The 22,910-nt window shown below is 45.4% G+C and overlaps 1 protein-coding gene across 6 annotated transcripts; it reads left to right on the top strand.

The window, feature by feature from the left end:
- Positions 1 to 7: 7 nt before the first annotated feature.
- Lyar (Ly1 antibody reactive) lies at positions 8 to 13,788 on the top strand. 6 transcript variants are annotated; one of them, XM_063272940.1, is made up of 11 exons: positions 167 to 316; positions 1,166 to 1,271; positions 4,435 to 4,605; positions 5,424 to 5,538; positions 7,174 to 7,281; positions 7,367 to 7,450; positions 9,728 to 10,151; positions 10,390 to 10,476; positions 12,202 to 12,297; positions 12,662 to 12,747; positions 13,481 to 13,788. In XM_063272940.1, exons 3-11 carry the CDS (start codon positions 4,484 to 4,486, stop codon positions 13,613 to 13,615), a joined length of 1,257 nt encoding a protein of 418 aa, XP_063129010.1. In that variant the 5' UTR covers positions 167 to 316; positions 1,166 to 1,271; positions 4,435 to 4,483; the 3' UTR covers positions 13,616 to 13,788. The 6 variants fall into 6 exon arrangements, with proteins under 6 accessions (XP_063129008.1, XP_006251149.1, XP_063129009.1 ...); XM_063272938.1 differs by lacking the exon at positions 1,166 to 1,271 and having other exon boundaries at positions 8 to 174; XM_063272939.1 differs by lacking the exon at positions 1,166 to 1,271 and having other exon boundaries at positions 81 to 316.
- Positions 13,789 to 22,910: the final 9,122 nt, after the last annotated feature.

The raw sequence follows: 22,910 nt of genomic DNA, 5'->3' as shown, positions 1-22,910 counted from the left end.
CCGTCACTTCCGTTTGAGGCTTGGCCTCTATGCGCATGCGCATTGACTCGTGCTAGCCGGGATTGAGTTCTGCGCGGGGAAGCTGGGCGAGCCGGTGGCGGTGCTTCGCTGGGCGGCTGCAGCTCCACGTGCTCCTGGCGGCCGGTTGGGACCGTTGGCGGGGTCGGCTGAGAGGTGAGAGTTGCTTGGAGCCCGGGGCCTGGAGGGAGGGCGATGGCGGCATGGCCGCCTTCCTTGAGGACTCGCTCGCGGGCAAAATCTGGAGTTCTGAGCTGGAGACGTTGCATCCCGGTTTTTAGTCCGGCCCGATGGCATGGTTAGTCCTCACCTCACAGGGCTTTAGACTTGCTGGCTGATGGGGAGAGGGCTTTTCTCTGAATCTCGAGAACTAGGTCCGGAGAAAGGGTCTGAGGGCTCCTTGAGCTTAGAGGACCAAAGACCTAACTAAGTGCCTGCGAATCCCCAAATAGTGATCTAGATACAAGCTATTTAGCCCAGTGGTACCTCCACTCCTGTCCAAAAGGGATACTAGAGGACCTAACTTGGGGTGTGTGTGAATTCTACAAGGGTAAAGACCTTGACGGGAAGTAGTTGCTCGGCAAATGTATTTTCCTGCAGCACCTACCTCCCAGGAGAAAGAAGTAAGAGAGATGATAGGGGTCTGTGAGCCTGTGAGCCTAGCTTCTGGCCATTGAGGCCTAGGGATATGGGGCTTGCTCAAATGGTGGCAAGCGTCTAATGTCTTCATAGTACCTAACAGCTGCAAGTTATTCAGGTGAGGCTGTGGTGAGGAGACTTGAACTGCCTTCCTCAAGGCAGGGGAATGGCTTGGATTATTTGAGCTTCAGTAGAAACATATGTCCCACTCATGGTCTTACCCCGGGTCCTAAGAGGGTGGAGATATGTGCGTGGCTTTCCTCTTTCAGTGCACCTGTGATTTCTACTAATTCTGGAAGGGGCTTGTGTCTAGGTATAGTGGGTGGACTCCCTATTTCAGAGATGGGGAGGACTTGAAGTTTAAAGGGAGCATTTACCAGTCTGGCCTTTAAGATATGCTGTTTGGGGGGCAAATGTAGTCATCATGTGTGCATGAGTTGAAAAAGGGATAGTCCAGTCTGTAAAGTGCTTGACAGACAAGCATGAGGACCTGAATTTTCATGCTCAGAACCCAGGTTAAAGAGCAAGGTGTGGCGACGGATCCCTGTGGCTCACTAGTCAGCTCGCCTGGTCTAATCAGCAAGCCTCCCAACTCCCAGTGAGAGAGAGACAAGGTAGGGGACTGCAGACATGGCTTGGTGATTAAAGTATTTGCTGCTCTTCCAGGAGACCTGAGTTCAATTCCCAGCACCCAAAATCTAAGAGATCTGTATTAGGGTTCTCTAGAGTCACAGAACTTATGGAACATCTATATATTAAGGGAACTTATTGTAATGACTTACAGTTTATAGTCCATCTAACCCAACAGTGCACAACTAACTGTGAATGGGAAGTCCAAGAGTCTAGTAGTTTCTCAGTCCCACACAGCTATGTGTTTCAGCTGTTCTTCTGTAAGCCGGAATCCTGAAGAAGTAGGTTTCAACATATGTGCTGGCAAGTAAGTACAAGCAGGCGGAAAAGAGTGAGCCTTCCTTCTTCCAATGTTCTTATGTGAGCCTCCAGCTGGTGTGGCCCAGATGAAAGGTGTGAACCATCACACCTGGATTTGGAACTTGCTCTGTCCCAGTCTGGACTTGAACTCAAGTTCTGCTTGCCTCGGTCTCCTGGGTTTAAAGGCGTGTACTACCTTGCCTGGGCCTGAGCTTTCCGTGGCCACTATGCCTCAATATATCCATGTTAAGATCCAGGTTAGAAACCTGTATCTTTCAGCTTCAAGATCTGCATCATAGGTGTGCCCTCCATTTCTGGATTGTAATTCATTCCAGATATAGTCAAGTTGATAACCAGGAATAGTCATCACAAGATCTGACGCTGCTTTCTGACCTGTATGAGTACTGGGCACATACCTAGAGGCAAGGTGCTTATAAACATAATAAAATAAATCTTTAGAAAAGAGAAGAAGGTGGGCGGGGCGACTCCTGATTTTGACCTCTGGCCTCCCCAGATTGCTCTTGGTTTTAGTGTTTATCACAGTAATGTGAAGCTAACAGGATGTTGCTGTCTTCGCTTAGCCCAGGATTCTGTTTCATAGCATGTGGCCTTCACACTTCTGATTCTCCTAAGCCTGGACTAAGACTTGGACCCTGCTGGGTGGTCAGTTGAGCTGGCTTTCTGTTCTTTGTAGTCTGCACTGCGTACTTCTCACGAATGGAAGGTGTTTTCTCCAGGTGGATATGCTGCTAAGGTGACTCTGGGCTCCCTCCCTCCCTTCATCTGAATAATCTCCTTACAAATCTTATCTCATTAGCCAGCAGGTGGGCACACTGATTCCCTTCTCATACCCAATAAATAGGTAGAAAACCAGTTGAGCATGGCTCCAGTCTTGATTCCAACCTTCTCCTGAGTTGCTGTTCACACTGTGCCATGACCATGGGGACCTGTTTTTCATAGATGCTGCCAGCATTTTTTTAATTTTATTTTTTATTTATTTATTTATTTATTTTTTTGCCATATCACTTCTGTCACTTGCTGTATCTTGTTTCCAGTGTCCTTCTTGGACTTTAATTCTGATCTTTCCCAGCGACACACCCGTGGATCCCAAGGTTTATCCAAGCCCACCCTCTCCTCTCGAGCTTGACCAGAAACAGCAGTCCTCAGTAACAGAGGTTGAAAAGCTCCAAACTATCTCTAAGTTAGCAGGGTGTTTTCTCCATTGTCCTTATTGCAGAAGCGCTTCCTGGTTTTTCAGTGGACCCTTTAGCTAGTCATAACAGCTGTTGCCTATGCTACCACAGTAGGCCATTTCTTGGTATCCAATTAGTTGTCTTTCCTCTTGTTCTTACATCGATGTGTCAGGATGTCCAGACTGGTGGCAGTAGGCTCTTGTTCTCGCTGTGCAGCAGAACTGCTGACCTTGCTGCCCGACATTTATTTACCTCCATCTGCCTTGTGCAAAATGACAATCAGTGTCTCAGAAGCCAGGCTGTGGTGAACATTAAGCATGGTCCCAGCTCCCTGAAGTGTGACCCATGTCTTTAAAAAAACAGGGTAGACAGCAACGTTTGTCCAGCCTAGAGTGGCCCTGTCTACCCCAGTCTGCCTTTGGTGCCAAACGGTAACTGCCCACATCCTGCCCTTGCTCGTCAGCTCTGTTCACAAGCTGCAGAGGGCAGCACGGGACATTGATGTAGAGGACCTGTGGCTTGTATCTAAGGTGAACCACTGTCCAACAGTGCCTTAAATGTACACAAGGGTGGACATTTCCATCGAGGACTCAATGGAAGAAAACCACCCCGATCTTGCTTTGGTTTGTTATGGCCTCACTGTCGTGTGTCAGAGGGGGAATGATGATTTATGCTTGAATTCACTGGAAACTAAGCACAGCCCGTTAGTGCTGAGTTCCTACATGAAGTAGAGAAGCAAGTCCTATGTGCTTACTTAACTCTTAACCTTCATTCCATTCTGAGAAAAAGGGTTGTGGGCTAAGCAGCTGTTAGTATTTGGGTTGAATGAACCCTATTTTATAAGAACATGACTGCCTCTTAGAGTCTGATGACTAAAAGGCTATGTAAGCATGGAAAGTTACCATGGTATTTGTAACACTTTAGGCATCTGTTAGCAGAGTATAGTAGCATGCATGCAACAGGGTGTGTGCATGTGCGTGTGTGTGTGTGTGTGTATGCACGCACGCTTGGGGAGGCTGGCACACCTGGGTTTGGCAGCTCCTGTGATAGGTAAAGCCCTAATGAAACATGTTTGTTGGTCCTTGTCCACTGAGGCCAAGGGGATGTGTTCATTTTAATACCTGCGACTCCATTGTGCTTGTAGGAATCATGTTTATTCTCAATTGAAACTGTTCTTTAGCTTTTTCTTGCTAAGCTCTGCTGCTTGTCCCTTGGTTTGTTGCTGTGCTCAGTGACAATCTGTAGAGCACACCTGCACGGTGGGACTGGCTACCGCTTGGATTGATTTCATACATTTTAGCAGGAGGAGGAGTGCTTGGGGGCACTGGGGAAAGCTTTATTGGTGTTGCCAGTCTTCGAGGTTTAAATCCTCTTCTACACTCTCCTGGGCAGGTTCTTTATCTCTGTGCCTCTGTGGCCTCATAGAAATGTTGAGCCATGTCCTTCCCGAGTAAGCTTGTTGTGAGGGCTTCGTTGGTTAGCACCAGAGCACATTGCTGTCTTGTGCTGAGAACTCTGCTGGGTTTTCTGCCGTTGGTATAGTATGCTACTTCTCAGAAATTACTGATAAGCTTTGAGCTTGCTCTCTTATTGTGGAATTCACTTATTGGGAGGAGTTTCAGCGTATTATAATCATCTTTATCTTGTTTTCTAGGGCAAGAGTTCAAACCTGTATCAGAAAATATTTAATCATTTAACCAAAAATGGTATTTTTTACATGCAATGCATGTGGTGAATCCGTGAAGAAAATACAGGTGGAAAAGCACGTGTCTATTTGCAGAAACTGTGAATGTCTTTCTTGCATTGACTGTGGGAAAGATTTCTGGTAAGTTCTGATAATTACTAAAGATCCAGGTATAGACCCCACAAAGCTTGGGGGGAATACTGGAGCAGAGTGAAAGCAGACACTAAGAAGGAAACTGATAAAATAATTTAAGTCTTCTTTTCCTTTCCCAGCCCTGGCTCCCAGATTTGTGACTGAGACTAATAATTTATTATTACATGCCTAGGCCATAAGCTTTGACTCATTCCCTGACTAGCTCGTAACATATTTAACCCATTCAAACTATTCTGTGTCTGTCATTGAAAAACCTCATGGTCTGTTGACAAAACTTCAGGAAGTGCCTTTAATTTTAAGAACTTGTTCAAGAGAAGACCAAAGGGACCATATCCTGTTGGTTAGACAATTTGGGGCTTGCAAAGTGGCAAGGTGGGTTTTAAAGCACTTGCCCTACTAGCTTGACTACCTAAGTTCCACCCCCAGGACTCGGGGTGGACGAGAGCCGACTCCCCAGATTGACCTCCATGTGTGCTCTGTGGCACTGAGCACACACACTTTTGAGGGGCGTATAGTTGAAGGGCGTACGGTTCGGTGGCAGAGCTCTTGCCTGGTGAGCATGGGGCCCTAGGTTCATTCCTAGCACCCTTAATAAAACAATGTTTTTAGAGAAAATGTGGCCATTGAGCATGTACTTCCACTGTTATCCAGTGTGAGGAAGTAAGCGCTCAGGATAGGGGAGGGTGAGCTTAAGTAGGGGGGAAATGGTTAAGAATTAGGTGGCTTGTGCAGTTGGTCAAATGGAAAGTCTTTGAGAGCTGTTAGCATGCTGTCAGCCTAGTGACCAGGCTTGGGTCCCTCTGCAGGGGTGACGACTACAAAAACCATGTGAAATGCATCAGTGAAGATCAGAAATACGGAGGCAAAGGCTATGAAGCCAAAACACACAAAGGTGATGTGAAACAGCAGGCATGGATTCAGGTGAGGCTCTCCCATCCCATTGCTCGTCCCACACCCACTTCCTTCTGGGGGTTCAGCGATAAGTGCGTCACCTGTGCAGACAAGTCCCAGAGGCACACATCTTAGGGTGCAGCAGAAGTGTCGGAACACCTTGAGAAAGATAAAATTGTGCATTTATATCTGGCTCATGCTCTCACAGATCGCTCTCAAAATATTCAAGGGTTCAGAGTGTGTACAGGTTACACCAGTGGTAGAGCTCTTACAGCTTAAGCCATGCCAGTCTGTCACAGCTGAACAAAAGGAACATTTCCACAAACTGAAGAACTTTTCTAGTGAAATTATGTACAAAAGCAGCAAACTCTGGTTTGCAACAAGGAAAGATGGGTGGACAGATGTCACCTTTGTGCAGACTGCGTTCTCCTGAGAATAGATTAGTAGTTCCCCCACAGAATGGCACAGCGCGAGTGTGAAGTTGGGGTGGTGGCTCTCCCTGAAGGTACCTGCTACTGGCATGACCCTCATGAGGGACTTGCAGTAGCTGCCTGGTTGAGTACCACTTGAGAAGCTGCTGAAACCTCTGTCTGTAATATGTCTGCAATACTGGCAAGGTGGCTCAGCTAGGATGCAGGTGCTCTGACCTCCACACAAATACCCCGCCCCCTTCCCCACGGAGCCATCTTGTTGACCTTTACTTAATATTGTCTATCTGTCGTGTGTAAGAAACCATTACCAAACTATAAGGTTCTTCCTTCTCCAAGGTTTTAATAGTTTTACATCTTTAAATGTAGATCCTTGATTCATTTTGAGGTGTTTTTTATAACATACGGTACGGTAAGCATCCGATTTTCCTGTGAGGATCCACTATTCCTGGCATCATTTGTTGAAAAGTGGGTCTATTCTTCCATGGACTATTCTTGACATCCTGTCTTATCCCTGCATTTTCTGTTCTTTTCCAGAGCTTTGTAGTAAGTTTTGAAATTTAAAAAAACCAAACCTATTATTTTTCAAGATTGTTTTTGTCGTTTGGAGTCCCTCAGGGTTCTATGAATTAAAGCACACATATGCTGGACTTCACCAGGGCTTTCAGGCTGACATGTAAACATCGTCTCAGTCCATGAGGTTAATGCCCTGTTTCATTCTTGGAGCTGTTCAGTGCACAGTCCCTTCACCACTTTGGTTATGGTTCTTTATATTGGGTTACAGATAGAATTCTCCTAATGCTCCCGTCTGAATGTTTTTTATTTATTTATTTTTTTATTTTTCTTGGCGTGCGTGCGTGCGTGCGTGCGTGTGTGCGTGTGTGCGTGTGTGTGTGCGCAGGTTGTGCATTCTGCAGCTCTGCTGAATGAGTTGTTCATTCTAACTGGCTGTCCCATGTAGTGCTGTCTACATGCAAGACCATATTCCCTCAAACACTGCCTGTACATGCATGTACTGATTTTGTTCCTTCTGTTAGGGAGGCTTTGGCTGCCTTTTCTTGCTTAACCTCCTTGGCCTGGACTCCAGTGCTGTGTTGAATAGGAGAAAGTTTGTCATTGTGCATAGATGTACACACAGAATCTTAGTTTAAAGCGTGAGAGCCCTTTGCCATGCCAACCACTTGAGTTTGGCTTCATATAATTTTGCCATTTGTTTGTTTTCTTCTGTCTTAAATAGAAAATTAATGAGTTAATAAAGAAACCCAACGTCAGCCCCAAGGTGCGAGAACTTTTGCAGCAAATTAGTGCTTTTGACAATGTTCCCAGAAAAAAGGCGAAGTTTCAGGTATGTATTTAAATAACTTTCTAAATCATGGTGTGACCATCTGTGACCTGCAGAGGGACAGTGGCTCTTTCTCTTGTGTCCACAGAACTGGATGAGGAACAGCCTGAAAGTGCACAGCGACTCTGTTCTGGAGCAGGTGTGGAACATCTTCTCCGAAGCAGCCAGCAGCGTGAGTCCACCCCACGTTGCCATTGCACTATGGCAGACGACTGGGAATACCGAAACGGGGTGCATGTGTGAGGTCATGACATTTTCAGAGAGGCTCTGTGCTCTCTCCTTGATGGGCAGGAATGAGCTGGGAGCGCCCGGTGTGCAGAGACAGCCATTCACCCCACGTGCTTGACAGTGGGACCTGTTTGTGAAATGACCGGCACAGCAGTCAGGCTAAGTACAGGGGATGGTCCAGGACTCGATGTCTGTCTGACCTGTTTCTGGCCCCTGTGGTGCTTTGTGTGTGCTTGATCATGGTCACATTATTTAGCCTCTGAGCCTCAGCTTCCCAATCTAAAACATCCAGGCTACTATACACTTATTTATTCCTTACTTATTGCAGACCTTAAGTATCAGCAGTGGCTTGACGTCATGAAAGGAATTTAAACAGACTGAAGGCATCATATCTGAGTGGTCTTTCAGCCTAGTGTTGACCCCAGACTCCCTGCATATTGGAGTGTTGTGGTTAGTCAGTCTGAGTCTGCTTCTAAGAACATTTGAACTATTAATCTTCTGTGGTGAAAGCAGTTAGAGAGCCAGAGAAGACTACAGGAGCGGGACTTGGTGTTAGTTTACAGCTGTTCACTTATATCCTGTTTGGGAACTTGGTTCAGCCATTTGAGAAGGAAGGAAGATACTCTGAGTAGCCTTGCCGTCTGAGCATGAGGGGCCTGAGTTTGGGTTCCCAGTGTTCTCATACAAGCTTGGCGTGGTGGTGCTTGTCTGTAACCCAGCAATGAGGAGCAGAGGGGGTGGATCCCAAGGACTTGTTAGCCAGCTGGGAGAGCCTAAATAAAAAGCTCGAGGTTATGTGACAAAAAATAAGGTGGAAAGTGACTAAAAAGACACACCTGGTATAGACCTTTGGCTTCTAGGTCATTTGTTTATCATTTAATTGACATGTATATTTATATATGTGTGTATATATACATATATACACACATATATAAATAACTATTGAAATTATATATAATTTTAAAAGGCTATTTGTATTTTCACAAAAATAGTCAAAGATTTGAAATTGCTTAGTTCAACTGCAGGGTTTTGATTTTTTTTCTTCTAGTTCTTTTGAATTTATGAACTCATTAAAAAAATAGGAAAATAATCAGTCGGCTTCTGCCATGCTCTGACAGCTAAAACCTAGCTGCAGTGAGTAAGGCATAAATAAAGAGTGGATAGCAGCAGGCCCTGTGCCTCTGCCCAGGGACCATCTACAGAGCACATGGGCCTTGGGCTCAGTTTAGCCTTGGGTGGGCAAATCCTCCTGTAAGTGCAAATGTGGCAAGGTCAGGGTTCTTTCTTCTGATGTCCAGCTTCTCTCCGTGTCAGAGTTAGCAGGGGCCATGGATGCAGCCATCATCAGGGTACATGCTGCCCTGGTGCAGCTGAGTGGTGGAAAGAGACAACAGCGGATGAGGGGCTACACACAGCAGGTCTAAGAAGAGCAGAGGCGGTGGGCAGAGAGGAAAGGGGTGTGGTGTTCCTCTGGGGAATGGTTTATCAAGCATCACTCAGGAGCAGGGAATGGAGTTGCTGTGTGCCTTCCTCCTGCAGCCATGAGCTGCCTGGACACCAGTTGGAGACTGGGTGTGAGCTTAGTAGAAGGGGAGTTGAAGGCTCTGGCACTCAGTGCTCGTGCACTACTGTTGGGGCACTGAACATCTCCAAAGACCCATGTGTTGAAGGCTCATCATTAGCTCTGGCACTGTTGGGAGGTGTAGAGGGTTTTGCAAGTGGGCCCTGGTCGGATGAAGTTAGGACATTGAGGACATGACTTTAGGGGGTGCTGAGATCTCAGCCCCTACCTTGTTCTCTTTGTGTCTCATTTGTTAGCCATGTGTCAGCTGTGCATGGAGGTTGCACATGCTGTGTCCTGGCAGGTGACTCATCCACACACAGTAGTCACACATGCTGTCCTATAGCTGGAGCAGTAGCCCCCAAGTTCCTTCTAGCCCAACTCTGCAGACACACAGCTCCCTGACTTAGCCCATACCTGACTGCTCTTCCTTATCCAGATAAAGAGTGACAGTGAGCCAAGTCACAGAGTGGCTTCATTTCACCCTTTTGTACCATGAAACACGTTCCAGAATGGGATCTGAGAGAGGGAAGGGGTATTTTTTGTTCAATTTGTATTTGTATTGCTAAATTTTGTCTGCTGGGTATTATAAACAGTATGGTGTGAACAGTAGACCTGGCCAGACTGGGTCCTTAGATGATTCCTGTTTTACTTCATAAGGAGCAAGATCAGCAGCCACCCAGCCACATGGCAAAGCCAAATACAGAGGTCCCCACTAAGGTTCCATCCACAAAAACAAATGGCACCACAGAGGAGCAAACAGAGGCAAAGAAGAATAAAAGAGAAAGGAAGGAAGAACGACAGAAGAGCAGGAAGAAAGAGAAGAAAGAGCTGAAGTTAGAAAACCACCAGGAAAATCTGAAGGGCCAGAAGCCAAAGAAGCGCAAAAAGGGCCAGGAGGCCGGACATGAGGCTGGTGGGGAGGATGCCGCGGAGGCCAACGGCGCCCCAGAGAAGAAGAGAGCCCGGGATGCACAGGCTTCTGAAGAGGGAGCAGACAGAAATGGGGGCCCCGCGGAGGATGCTGATGAGGGGCCGACCAAGACAGCAGCAGGAAAACGGAAGCGGCAAAAGCACTCAGAAGGTGTGTGTCGGCCTGTGCATTGGGTTTGCAGCGGGGCTGTCGGGGGGAGTGTTAGGCCTCCCTTATGGACCAAGTAAGAAGAGCAGAAGCTCTGGGGACCCAGCCGGCCTCACCTCTCAGCCTTCAGTTAGGAAGCATGGTACCAGAATCTGCAGAGTGAGGTGCAGGAGGAGCTGCTGCTGATGCCAAGTTAGACTTTATGAGTGCTAGCATCTAACCCTCTTTGCTTCTGTGACAGTTGAGTCTGATAACAAGAAAAAAAAGATGAAGTTGCCAGGGCAGCCTGAAGAGGGAGAGCCTGAGGACCATGAGGCTCCATCAAAAGGTACCACTGCCTGTGTTTGCTCCGAGTGGGTAGGGAAGGGATGCTCCTTGCCAGAGGTGGGTCAGGCACTTCCTTGCAGGGTCATGCCCATCAGAGGCCCAGCTAAGAATATTGAAGTTAATCCAATATTCCAGGCCTGTATGTTGGTGCCTCAATCCTCTCTTAGGAAGGGGGGGGGATCTTGATTAAAAATACATAGATGCTGGCTAGCATTTCGCTACTGTGACAAATATCTGAGATGATCAAACTATAAAATCAGTTTTGGCTCACGGTCACTAGGCCCTGTTGATTTGGGGTCTGTGGTAGAGTCCTATTACTCAAAAGGCCAGGAAGGGAAAGAGAAGAGGCTCAGGTCCCACATCCTCTTAAAGATGACATCTGCTAGTGCTGTCTTTACGAGGTTCTTCTGTACTTCTCTGCCACCGAGCTGGGTCTCAGCCTTGAGGGGCACCCAGATCCAGACCATAGCAGTATATTGCCCTTGGAATTGGCAGTGAATTCAGTGAGGTTTTCCAAGCTTCTTCCCTTTCCCATCTGACTTGTCCGATTCTTATCCTGTAGACATGTCCTGAGGTCCAGGCAGTTGTCAATGTCCCCTCCTCTGTCTCTGGGTCTGTTCCTAGGATCTCCTTACAGGAAGCTCCATAGCCACCTCCCAATCTGTAACCTTCCGTGTATATGCTGTCAGAATCCAAGACCTTCTCTTAAATACCGCCTCTCACACAGAGTCCCTGCATCGTGATACTGCGAGTTCTGTTTGTTGTCAAGCGACAGTAGGGAGCCAAGATGGGAGTTACAGCCATAGATGAAGGCTCAGTGACTGTCCAGGTTCAGTCAGATCTCTTGAAGCCTCTCTCCAACTTTGTAGTTCAAAGGATTGTTGTTTCTTTTCTTGGCCTTTTGTCCCTTTTCTGGTTGGATCTGGGTTTTTTTTTTTTTTCCTTCTCACTATTGTGATTTAAGACTTGTTTATGTATCATATTTGTGTGTTATACATACATTTTTGTTTTGTTTTCAAGACAGGGGTTTCTCTGTATCCCTGGCTGCCCCGGGCTCTGTAGACCAGACTGACTTTGCACTCTGCCTCCTTAGTTCTAGGATTAAAGATGTGCACCACCGCACCCGGCCACTTGCTCCCACTAAGGCTTGACCTGGGTCTCGCCCGTGCTAAACAAACAGTCTGTTACTGAGCTTCATCCATAACCTTTTTTATTATCTTGGAACAGAAACATCACTAAGGTTGTCTGGGCTAGCCTTGACCTTATTTTATACCCCAGACTAGCCTTGATCCTCCTACCTAGCATCCGGGTAGTTGGGACTACAGGCCTGTGCTCACAGCCTACTTCCTGCTTACCTGATTTTCCCTCCAGACCTTAAGGTAGTAGGTATTCCTGCTGCCAGGCAAATGTGAAGGAAGTCCAAGTTCCCTGCTCCTTGTCACTGCCAGGCTGAGTGACAAGGCAAGTCTCCTTGTGGACTGCTGTCACCACAGCAGGACAGCTTCTTACTCATTACCCACAGTCCCTGCCGCAGCCTTTGGAAGGCATTCGACCTTAGCCAGCAATGGTCCATGGTTAACACAGGCTGTGGCACTAGCCTGGAGGTAATGGTTGTGCTGTCAGTGTTGGTGACTGGCTAGACATCCCCTTTCTTAGCTCCTTTGCTGAATGCAAGTGTGTACCTGTTGGCCTTCCAGGTCACTGGCTTTCTCTGCTCTAAATCTAGACTATGAAATGAAGAGCCTGTCCCATGGAAAGTCCTGTGGCACTGCCCATCTGTCTCTCACCACCTTCCCACATTGTCCTGGGTTTGGGGAGCCTGGTGAGTTTAGAGTTGGGCCTTGCAGGAAAACCAGGGACAGGCTTAGCTGCTCAGGTGCACCTTCTATGCCCCACGATCTCTGCATGCCCAGTCAGTATGTCTGTTGCACCTTCTTCCCTGAGGCTGTCCCAACTGTGATGCTTATGAAAGCCTTCTCTCCTCTTGAACATAGACTTTGGTGCGTGGAAGCTCCCATTATTGGGCTAGTGAGTTACTGAGCTAGTGAAGGACTTAGGATCTTGTTCATGGGAAAGTTGTGTCATTTCCTAGGAAGCAGAACACTAGGCAGACAGTTTTCTTTGCCTTTGGGATGACAAGACAAATGAAACTTGGCCTTATGCATCCATCTTTCTTCTTACTGTAGGTAAATTCAACTGGAAGGGGACCATTAAAGCTGTTCTGAAACAGGCTCCAGACAACGAGATATCAGTCAAGAAGTTAAAGAAAAAGGTATATCCTGCAGCCAAATCAGGCATGGAGCAGCTGAGGAGGGGTGATTTATATGTATGTGTTGTTTAACCTGCCACACTGAGAGAGACAGACATTCCCAGAGCTGCTCACATGGCCCCTTAGGGGTGTGCAGCTGGAACCAGCCCATCCTGCTGCCAAGCCAGGGTGGCTTTCCTACCCTGGACCTGACGAAAGACTGTTCCCTACACTTGGCTGTACTGGAAATGGTCGGAGGGTACTCTTTCCAGGCACTTGGTTCTCCTTTGCTGACGTAAATGGCTACTGATGCTTTTTCCAGAAAGGGTTTATTGCATTTATTTACTCTGTGTGCGTGCGTGCGTGCGTGCGTGCGTGCGTGCGTGCGTGTGTATACATTTCTGTACACACGTGTACACGTGGAGGTCAGAGAACAGCTTGATGAGTCTGTTCTTTCCTTTTATTTTGTGGGCCCTCGGGGCCCTAGGGAATGAACTTGAGTGTTCAGTTTGCAAGGCCCTTCACAGCTGAGCCATCTTGTGAGCCCTTCCCTTTTTGGTGCTGATGCTGTAGCTCTGCGTGACCTGCAGTTGTGTACGCTGAGGCAGCTGCTTATCTTCATGAGCAGCTCACTGTGTGGCCAACATCCGGATGTCTTTTATTCTGTAATGTTGGTCCGCATCTGGGCCTTTTCCGTGCACTTCATCCCCTGACAGGTACATGTGCTCCCCACCTGACGTCTGTTCTTGTTGTAAAGGTTATAGCTCAGTACCATGCGGTGATGAGTGACCATCACACATCGGAGGAGGAGCTCCTGGCCATCTTCAACAAGAAGATCAGCAGGAACCCCACCTTTAAGGTGCTGAAGGACAAAGTTAAGCTTCTGAAGTGAGGGCTCTGTTGCGTCACACTCTACCATCCTATTGGCTACTTTCCTCTCTTTGTAAAATGTGTAATGAATTCTAACAGCCGGAAGATTGCTTCCTGAAACTTTTTAAGTTAAGGAAAAAATATATTTTTGTTAAAACTTTTATGAAAAAATAAAATATATCCTTGTCAAATGTCTGCATCTAGTGTAACAAATTCTTGTACGTTAAGAAAACGCCGAAAACACCGAAGGAAGCTTTAGACTGTATTGTAATGACAAATGAAAGTGAATTTCCCCGTTTGATGAGGTGAGGGTGTTGGCTTAGGCACATCCACCTGTTTGCCTCCAGCCAGACACTTTGCCAGAAGCTTCGGTGCAGACTGAGTGGTGGTGACGGGGATTTTACCTGCAGTGATCCCAGTTTAGGCAGGGGTGACAGTCTGTAGAGGAGGCATCACTGTGACAGGTTAGCAGATGCAGCCAGGTGTCAGGCTGACGTCGGGAAGGGTGGCTGGAAGCACAAGGAATCTGATCTGCACGTCACCCCGACTGACACCCTGTGCCACCTCCTACTGACAGCTGACATTTTGCCCACAAATCCCTTACCTTTAGCAAGAATTATCCCTTGGCCAGTGTCATCATTCACTCATCTTGGGGTAAAAGTAAGATGGAGACCAAAACAAGTGTCCTCCACTTAGCTGCTGGCCTTGTGGTTAGGGACATGCTACTGTGTGGGGATGAGTGGGGTGGTTCTGTGTACTGGCTTGGTCCCTTAGCAGTAACTCCTGGACCTCACCTCCCTCAGCTGGGCAGTTTAGACAGAAAGATCACTTTGGGGTTGGAATGAATGTACTAAGTTCTTACCTCATGCTAGACTTACAGCCCCTTTGGTGGCTACTTTCATTGGTTTTGAAGGCACTCTTGAGCTGGGAGAATCCTTAGACTTTCTGCAAAGCAAAGGGTAAAGTGGAGACTGCTCCAGACTACACACCTACTGAGGGACAAAAAACCCCGTGACTGCTAAGGTCATCCTGAGACAACTCTCTCTCAGGGCCCCAGGAGCAGAAATGGACCCCGTTGTCCACATGTGATGGACTTAGGCAAAGCAGCCCTAGGGGAGTCTCAAAAAATGTCCAGGTACTACAGTGTTTGGTGATGTGTGGTCTCATCCTATCAACTGCCCATTTCACTGTGTTTGATGTGACAAATTTAACTATGCTATCTGCCAGGGAACCCAACAAGTGAAACACCTACCACAGGGCCCAGAGGAGATGGAACAGGGAGAAGGAAGCCAGGTTGCTGCTGTCATTCTGACAGTTGACATCATAGTGGATGTCTGCTGGTCACTGCAGCTGGTGGAGAAGGACTCTGGCATTACCACACGTCATCCCATGGTCCTTACAAAGAAACTGTCCCCAGCTTGGCTGTTGCCTGCCTGACTTGGACTGTTAAACACGCCTGACTTTGCAGGGGCTTTAGAAACCAGAGCAGCCTTCCACTAAGGGCTCAAGCCTCCTGTCCATGTTCAATGTCAAGCCCAGTGTTGCCCCCTGCTGCCCATGTAGGCTCACCTGCAGGGTCTGGCAACGAGGTCTCTAACCTGACAAACACCTATTTTGGCAATGTATTAGCTTGATGCCTTATGATTTATGGTATATGTTTATTTTATGTGTATGGGTGTTTCGCTTGCATTAAGTCTGTTACCACATGCGTGCCTGGTTCCTATGAAGGTTCGAGGATTTTGGATCTTCCAGAACTGGAATTGGTTATGAGCTACCAAAATATATAGAAATTAAACCTAGGTTCTCTGGAGGAGCAGCCAGTGGATTTGTTTTTTCTTTTTGGTTGGTTGGTTTGATTTTTTTTTTTTTTTTGGTTTGTTTGTTTAGTTGGTTGGTTGGTTGGTTGGGTGGGTGGTTGGTTTTTGAGAAAAGGTTTATCTATCCCTGGCTTTTCTGGAACTCATTCTGTAGACCAGGCTGGCCTCAGACTCAGAGATACTTCTGCCTCCTGAGTGCTGGGAGCAGCCAGTGCTGGTAACTACTGGGCTGTCTCTCCAGTCTGCCTCGTGATTTTTATATTCCTGGAGTCAGTCAGCTGCCTACTTGTAATTTTCCATGATGCCACCTCAGAGGAATTTGGGGGTAGATGGGGTTCATCAACCCACAGGAGATGAAGATGTATGGCTGCTTCATGCTGGACCCTCTTTGGGATTGAGCACATTGTGAAATCTAGGGAGAAGCAGCCTCAAAGATGTGAGTGGAGACCGCTGAGGGTCAAACCGCCTTTGCCTCTATGGCCAGACCACAATTTTCAGGCTCAGGCGGATGCAGAAGTCAGACATGAGCAGACGACAGCCATGTATGTGGGGAAAGCTGAGAATTTCACAATTGCTTGCTTAACAGGCTTGGTGGGAACTTCAGAGGAGACAGCTTTCCCAGAGGCCTGCCCCTCTCCATTTAAATTCACCCCTCAGGATAGTGACTAGAGCAAGTTCCCAACTGTCCAGATGAATGCCACTTTGCAGATTCATGTAATTTATCGATACCTTTGTAAAGTTCCTTTATTGTGGGGTAAGCATCTCATTTTTCTTTCAAAGCTAAAATTGGAGTTGGCCTGGTCCTAAATGGTTTCCTTTTCTAGCTTCACTAGCCTGGAGTTGCCTCTTTGCCAAAGTAGATATCCAGGAACAATTTTTTTTCAAGATATAGATACAGACACATAGACAAGATAGTAATGTTAATATTTATTTTTTATTATTATTATTTTTTTATTAACTTGAGTATTTATTATATACATTTCCAGTGTTATTCCCTTTCCCGGTATCCGGGCAAACATCCCCCTCCCCCCTCCCCTTCCTTATGGGTGTTCCCCTCCCAACCCTCCCCCCATTGCCACCCTCCCCCCACCAGTCTAGTTCACTGGGGGTTCAGTCTTAGCAGGACCCAGGGCTTCCCCTTCCACTGGTGCTCTTACTAGGATATTCATTGCTACCTATGAGGTCAGAGTCCAGGTCAGTCTTTAGGTAGTGGCTTAGTCCCTGGAAGCTCTGGTTGCTTGGCATTGTTGTACAAATGGGGTCTCGGCCCCTTCAAGCTCTTCCAGTTCTTTCTCTGATTCCTTCAACGGGGGTCCTATTCTCAGTTCAGTGGTTTGCTGCTGGCATTCGCCTCTGTATTTGCTGTATTCTGGCTGTGTCTCTCAGGAGCGATCTACATCCGGCTCCTGTCGGTCTGCACTTCTTTGCTTCATCCATCTTGTCTAATTGGGTGGCTGTATATGTATGGGCCACATGTGGGACAGGCTCTGAATGGGTGTTCCTTCAGTCTCTGTTTTAATCTTTGCCTCTCTCTTCCCTGCCAAGGGTATTCTTGTTCCCCTTTTAAAGAAGGAGTGAAGCATTCACATTTTGATCATCCGTCTTGAGTTTCATTTGTTCTAGGCATCTAGGGTAGTTCAAGCATTTGGGCTAATAGCCACTTATCAATGAGTGCATACCATGTATGTCTTTCTGTGATTGGGTTAGCTCACTCAGGATGATTTTTCCAGTTCCAACCATTTGCCTACGAATTTCATAAAGTCGTTGTTTTTGATAGCTGAGTAATATTCCATTGTGTAGATGTACCACATTTTCTGTATCCATTCCTCTGTTGAAGGGCATCTGGGTTCTTTCCAGCTTCTGGCTATTATAAATAAGGCTGCAATGAACATAGTGGAGCACGTGTCTTTTTTATATGTTGGGGCATCTTTTGGGTATATGCCCAAGAGAGGTATAGCTGGATCCTCAGGCAGTTCAATGTCCAATTTTCTGAGGATCCTCCAGACTGATTTCCAGAATGGTTGTACCAGTCTGCAATCCCACCAACAATGGAGGAATGTTCCTCTTTCTCCACATCCTTGCCAGCATCTGTTGTCCCCTGAGTTTTTGATCTTAGCCATTCTCACTGGTGTGAGGTGAAATCTCAGGGTTGTTTTGATTTGCATTTCCCTTATGACTAAAGATGTTGAACATTTCTTTAGGTGTTTCTCAGCCATTCGGCATTCCTCAGCTGTGAATTCTTTGTTTAGCTCTGAACCCCATTTTTTAATAGGGTTATTTGTTTCCCTGCGGTCTAACTTCTTGAGTTCTTTGTATATTTTGGATATAAGGCCTCTATCTGTTGTAGGATTGGTAAAGATCTTTTCCCAATCTGTTGGTTGCCGTTTTGTCCTAACCACAGTGTCCTTTGCCTTACAGAAGCTTTGAAGTTTTATGAGATCCCATTTGTCGATTCTTGATCTTAGAGCGTAAGCCATTGGTGTTTTGTTTAGGAAATTTTTTCCAGTGCCCATGTGTTCCAGATGCTTCCCTAGTTTTTCTTCTATTAGTTTGAGTGTGTCTGGTTTGATGTGGAGGTCCTTGATCCACTTGGACTTAAGCTTTGTACAGGGTGATAAGCATGGATCGATCTGCATTCTTCTACATGTTGACCTCCAGTTGAACCAGCACCATTTGCTGAAAATGCTATCTTTTTTCCATTGGATGGTTTTGGCTCCTTTGTCAAAAATCAAGTGACCATAGGTGTGTGGGTTCATTTCTGGGTCTTCAATTCTATTCCATTGGTCTATCTGTCTGTCTCTGTACCAATACCATGCAGTTTTTATCACTATTGCTCTGTAATACTGCTTGAGTTCAGGGACAGTGATTCCCCCTGAAGTCCTTTTATCGTTGAGGATAGCTTTAGCTATCCTGGGTTTTTTGTTATTCCAGATGAATTTGCAAATTGTTCTGTCTAACTCTTTGAAGAATTGGATTGGTATTCTGATGGGGATTGCATTGAATCTGTAGATTGCTTTTGGTAAAATGGCCATTTTTACTATATTAATCCTGCCAATCCATGAGCATGGGAGATCTTTCCATCTTCTGAGGTCTTCTTCAATTTCCTTCTTGAGTGTCTTGAAGTTCTTATTGTACAGATCTTTTACTTGCTTTGTTAAAGTCACACCGAGGTACTTTATATTATTTGGGTCTATTATGAAGGGTGTCGTTTCCCTAATTTCTTTCTCGGCTTGTTTCTCTTTTGTATAGAGGAAGGCAACTGATTTATTTGAGTTAATTTTATACCCAGCCACTTTGCTGAAGTTGTTTATCAGCTTTAGTAGTTCTCTGGTGGAACTTTTGGGATCACTTAAATATACTATCATATCATCTGCAAATAGTGATATTTTGACCTCTTCTTTTCCGATCTGTATCCCCTTGACCTCCTTTTGTTGTCTGATTGCTCTGGCTAGAACTTCAAGAACTATATTGAATAAGTAGGGAGAGAGTGGGCAGCCTTGTCTAGTCCCTGATTTTAGTGGGATTGCTTCAAGTTTCTCTCCATTTAGTTTAATGTTAGCAACTGGTTTGCTGTATATGGCTTTTACTATGTTCAGGTATGGGCCTTGAATTCCTATTCTTTCCAGGACTTTTATCATGAAGGGGTGTTGAATTTTGTCAAATGCTTTCTCAGCGTCTAATGAAATGATCATGTGGTTTTGTTCTCTCAGTTTGTTTATATAATGGATCACGTTGATGGTTTTCCGTATATTAAACCATCCCTGCATGCCTGGGATGAAGCCTACTTGGTCATGGTGGATGATTGTTCTGATGTGCTCTTAGATTCGGTTTGCCAGAATTTTGTTGAGTATTTTTGCGTCCATATTCATAAGGGAAATTGGTCTGAAGTTCTCTTTCTTTGTTGTGTCTTTGTGTGGTTTAGGTATAAGAGTAATTGTGGCTTCGTAGAAGGTATTCGGTAGTGATCCATCTGTTTCAATTTTGTGGAATAGTTTGGATAATATTGGTATGAGGTCTTCTATGAAGGTTTGATAGAATTCTGCACTAAACCCGTCTGGACCTGGGCTCCTTTTGGTTGGGAGACCTTTAATGACTGCTTCTATTTCCTTAGGAGTTATGGGGTTGTTTAACTGGTTTATCTGTTCCTGATTTAACTTCGGTACCTGGTATCTGTCTAGGAAATTGTCCATTTCCTGAAGATTTTCAAGTTTTGTTGAATATAGGCTTTTATAGTAAGATCTGATGATTTTTTGAATTTCCTCTGAATCTGTTGTTATGTCTCCCTTTTCATTTCTGATTTTGTTAATTTGGACGCACTCTCTGTGTCCTCTCGTTAGTCTGGCTAAGGGTTTATCTATCTTGTTGATTTTCTCAAAGAACCAACTTTTGGTTCTGTTGATTCTTTCTATGGTCCTTTTTGTTTCTACTTGGTTGATTTCAGCTCTGAGTTTGATTATTTCCTGCCTTCTACTCCTCCTGGGTGTATTTGCTTCTTTTTGTTCTAGAGCTTTTAGGTGTGCTGTCAAGCTGCTGACATATGCTCTTTCCTGTTTCTTTCTGCAGGCACTCAGCGCTATGAGTTTTCCTCTTAGCACAGCTTTCATTGTGTCCCATAAGTTTGGGTATGTTGTACCTTCATTTTCATTAAATTCTAAAAAGTTTTTAATTTCTTTCTTTATTTCTTCCTTGACCAGGTTATCATTGAGTAGAGCATTGTTCAATTTCCAAGTATATGTGGGCATTCTTCCCTTATTGTTATTGAAGACCAGTTTTAGGCCGTGGTGGTCCGATAGCACGCATGGGATTATGTCTATCTTTCTGTACCTGTTGAGGCCCGTTTTTTGACCAATTATATGGTCAATTTTGGAGAAAGTACCATGAGGAGCTGAGAAGAAGGTATATCCTTTTGCTTTAGGATAGAATGTTCTATAAATATCCGTTAAGTCCATTTGGCTCATGACTTCTCTTAGTCTGTCTACATCTCTGTTTAATTTCTGTTTCCATGATCTGTCCATTGATGAGAGTGGGGTGTTGAAATCTCCCACTATTATTGTGTGAGGTGCAATGTGTGTTTTGAGCTTTAGTAAGGTTTCTTTTACGTATGTAGGTGCCCTTGTATTTGGGGCATAGATATTTAGGATTGAGAGTTCATCTTGGTGGATTTTTCCTTTGATGAATATGAAGTGTCCTTCCTTATCTTTTTTGATGACTTTTAGTTGGAAATTGATTTTATTTGATATTAGAATGGCTACTCCAGCTTGCTTCTTCTGACCATTTGCTTGGAAAATTGTTTTCCAGCCTTTCACTCTGAGGTAATGTCTGTCTTCGTCTCTGAGGTGTGTTTCCTGTAGGCAGCAGAATGCAGGGTCCTCGTTGCGTATCCAGTTTGTTAATCTATGTCTTTTTATTGGGGAGTTGAGGCCATTGATGTTGAGAGATATTAAGGAATAGTGATTATTGCTTCCTGTTATATTCATATTTGGATGTGAGGTTATGTTTGTGTGCTTTCATTCTCTTTGTTTTGTTGCCAAGACGATTAGTTTCTTGCTTCTTCTAGGGTATAGCTTGCCTCCTTATGTTGGGCTTTACCATTTATTATCCTTTGTAGTGCTGGATTTGTAGAAAGATATTGTGTAAATTTGGTTTTGTCATGGAATATCTTGGTTTCTCCATGTATGTTAATTGAGAGTTTTGCAGGATACAGTAACCTGAGCTGGCATTTGTGTTCTCTTAGGGTCTGTATGACATCAGTCCAGGATCTTCTGGCCTTCATAGTTTCTGGCGAGAAGTCTGGTGTGATTCTGATAGTTCTGCCTTTATATGTTACTTGACCTTTTTCCCTTACTGCTTTTAATATTCTTTCTTTATTTTGTGCGTTTGGTGTTTTGACTATTATGTGACGGGAGGTGTTTCTTTTCTGGTCCAATCTATTTGGAGTTCTGTAGGCTTCTTGTATGCCTATGGGTATCTCTTTTTTTAGGTTAGGGAAGTTTTCTTCTATGATTTTGTTGAAGATATTTACTGGTCCTTTGAGCTGGGAGTCTTCACTCTCTTCTATACCTATTATCCTTAGGTTTGATCTTCTCATTGAGTCCTGGATTTCCTGTATGTTTTGGACCAGTAGCTTTTTCCGCTTTACATTATCTTTGACAGTTGAGTCAATGATTTCTATGGAATCTTCTGCTCCAGAGATTCTCTCTTCCATCTCTTGTATTCTGTTGGTGAAGCTTGTATCTACAGCTCCTTGTCTCTTCTTTTGGTTTTCTATATCCAGGGTTGTTTCCATGTGTTCTTTCTTGATTGCTTCTATTTCCATTTTTAATTCCTTCAACTGTTTGATTATGTTTTCCTGGAATTCTTTCAGGGATTTTTATGACTCCTCTCTATGGGCTTCTACTTGTTTATTTATGTTTTCCTGGAATTCTTTCAGGCATTTTTGCGATTCCTCTCTGTAGGCTTCTACTTGTTTATTAATGTTTTCCTGTGTTTCTCTAAGGGAGTTCTTCACGTCTTTCTTGAAGTCCTCCAGCATCATGATCAAATATGATTTTGAAACTAGATCTTGCTTTTCTGGTGTGTTTGGATATTCCATGTTTGTTTTGGTGGGAGAATTGGGCTCCGATGATGCCATGTAGTCTTGGTTTCTGTTGCTTGGGTTCCTGCGCTTGCCTCTTGCCATCAGATTACCTCTAGTGTTACTTTGTTCTGCTATTTCTGACAGTGGCTAGACTGTCCCTATAAGCCTGTGTGTCAGGAGTGCTGTAGACCTGTTTTACTGTTTTCTTTCAGCCAGTTATGGGGACAGAGTGTTCTGCTTTCGTGCGTGTAGTTTTTCCTCTGTACAGGTCTTCAGCTGTTCCTGTGGGCCTGTGTCTTGAGTTCACCAGGCAGGTCACTTGCAGCATACAAGTTGGTCTTACCTGTGGTCCCGAGGCTCAAGTTTGCTCTCGGGGTGCTGCCCACGGTCTCTCTGCGGCGGCAGCAACCAGGAAGACCTGTGCCGTCCCTTCCGGGAGCTTCAGTGCACCAGGGTTCCAGATGGCCTTTGGTGTTTTCCTCTGGCGTCCGAGATGTATGTACAGAGAGCAGTCTCTTCTGGTTTCCCAGGCTTGTCTGCCTCTCTGAAGGTTTAGCTCTCCCTCCCACGGGATTTGGGTGCAGAAAACTGTTTATCCGGTCTGTTTCTTGCAGGTTCCGGCGGTGTCTCAGGCAGGGGTCCTGCCGCTCCTGGAATATTTATTAAGATAATTTTTCAGGATTTTTTTTTTCCGGAGCTGGGGACTGAACCCAGGGCCTTGCGCTTGCTAGGCAAGCGCTCTACCATTGAGCTAAATCCCCAGCCCTATTAAGATAATTTTTAAACATTTTTGACACTGGAGGTCAAACCTAGGGCCTCCTGCAATGTCTTCTCCTTTACTGTTCTTTAAAAGATTCATGTTTATGTGTTTGAGTGTTTGCTTACATGTATGTGTGTGTGCTTGACTCGGGAAAGCCATAAGA

The sequence above is a fragment of the Rattus norvegicus genome, chromosome 14 (genome assembly GCF_036323735.1).
Source record: "Rattus norvegicus strain BN/NHsdMcwi chromosome 14, GRCr8, whole genome shotgun sequence".
NCBI classification, from domain to species: domain Eukaryota; kingdom Metazoa; phylum Chordata; class Mammalia; order Rodentia; family Muridae; genus Rattus; species Rattus norvegicus.
This window is presented reverse-complemented; position numbering and strand designations above follow the sequence as displayed.